At 50.6% G+C, this 1,771-nt stretch overlaps 1 protein-coding gene across 1 annotated transcript in view; it reads right to left on the bottom strand.

Moving 5' to 3' along the window:
- The window catches only part of LOC119590714, a 57,714-nt gene that overhangs the window by 7,772 nt on the left and 48,171 nt on the right, over positions 1 to 1,771 (bottom strand). The window contains 1 exon segment of the mRNA XM_037939401.1: positions 662 to 1,713. Within this exon segment, the coding sequence (XP_037795329.1) occupies positions 662 to 1,713 (1,052 nt within the window).

Here is a 1,771-nt window from a genome sequence, read left to right as displayed (position 1 = left end):
ATGCAATATAATATTCTCTATAACATTTGGCATCCTATTTTTTTTAGGGGAATCCACTTTAAATGGTAAATCATTTTGCCTAGATGCTTCTGATAGAGCATTTGATGACACTTTCTCTGATATAGTTCATGCAAGAGATGTCAGGACAGACAGGGTTCTAGACAGACAACAAACAAATCCCCACTGATAACCTCAGAGTGAAATAACAGTCAAATGGAAAATAAACATGGAAGATTGAGAACATGGTGAAACAGATGACAATAGGACACATTAAAAACTTAATGAAGGTGAATAACAAGGACAAGATTTCAAGAGATAGTATAAGTGCCCCTTCATTATTAGGCTTAATTGGTTATTGTATTTTTTCAAAGAAGATAAAGTTAATTTTCTTGATGTTTAATATCTAATCTCATAGAAAGGGCAAATGCATCTATCAGCATTTTAGTAGCATTGTGTTACATGCAGGTTAACTGGTCAAGCACCGTCAGCAGGCGGGTTGGACACAGGTGTGTACATGCTTTCCTGTCCAAGGCTAATTCTATTCCTTAACATTTCCTTGTTTAGTGGCCTCAAGTAGGTCAGTGCCTCACGTGCAAAGGTTCAGAACACAAAGTGCACATTGGACAGACGTCAACTATTAAGGGGAGCCAGGCAGACTGACCTGCCAGTGCCCCAGCCTCCACCAAATCCAGAGTCAGGAACTTGGCCCGCTGGCCGGCCAGGCCCCCTTCGTTGGCTGCGACAGAACCATCATCAGGAGGGGCGTTCTCGGGATTGTAGTTTCCATTCTCACATGCACTGTCAACATTGTCAGTCACACTGGTGCCCTGCGTCTCGGATTCGTGAGTCCAGTTATCTAGGGTGACCTGCGCTCCCGTCTCTGTTGTCTCCGCCGACACGACTGGGTTGAGGTTGTCGTCCAGCCCGGGGCAGGGAGCGGGATGAACAAGCAGCTGGTTGACCGTCCCTCCACCTTCATCCCTGCAGCTCACCAGCACAGCTTCCATCATGCCCAGGTTATCCGTGTTGATGCGCTCACCTGTGCTACCAACCCACGCAGCTGCACAACCACCATCCTGCTGCGATGCTTTCGCGGAACTTTCAACAATATTGGCAAAACTACTATCACTTCTTTCATAACCATTACAACTAAAACTACTAGCACCAACACCACTATTCCCATAGCCAGAACCATCATTTGCGCTGCCATCAACTTGGGAGGGGAGGGTAAGGCCATAGTTGAGGGGTCCGTCACCAAACTGTAGAAAGGCAGCAGGGGGAGCCCGGCCCGGGTGTGGAGAAAGGGGGGAGGGCGCCTCCCCTCGCCAAGATGGCACCTCGCAATCTAGGGAGTCCATACTCCTGCCCTCACTAACACCCGTACTGCTTTTCTTATGAACTGGCGACTTAGGATCGCGCTTCCTGAAGTAAGCGGCCATGTCAGCATAGGGTTTCTTACGTGGAGGAGGCTTCTGGGAAGTGACATAGGCATTCGGCTGGGCATCAGACATTGCGTCATCTGCGTCTATGTAGTCTAGGTCCGCTTCGTCTCTCTGTAGAGGCGGATGCCCCCCGCGGTTCACCGAGGCCAACCCGCCTCCGGGGCCCGTAAACGCCGCCAGCACCTTGGGGCGCGGGCGGCGGAGCTTGCGCGACGGCAGCTCCTCGCACGTCCTCCCGTACACGATGTCCGGCTGCACGCCCCGCATCTCTCTGGAACGCGAAGGCAAGTGCGCTCTTAGTAAAGGGGTCTGCGCAATAAAACAGAGAG

The sequence above is a fragment of the Penaeus monodon genome, chromosome 27 (genome assembly GCF_015228065.2).
Source record: "Penaeus monodon isolate SGIC_2016 chromosome 27, NSTDA_Pmon_1, whole genome shotgun sequence".
In the NCBI taxonomy this organism is placed as follows: Eukaryota; Metazoa; Arthropoda; class Malacostraca; order Decapoda; family Penaeidae; genus Penaeus; species Penaeus monodon.
The sequence above is the reverse complement of the archived record's forward strand: the minus strand, read 5'-3'. Positions and strand labels throughout refer to the sequence as shown.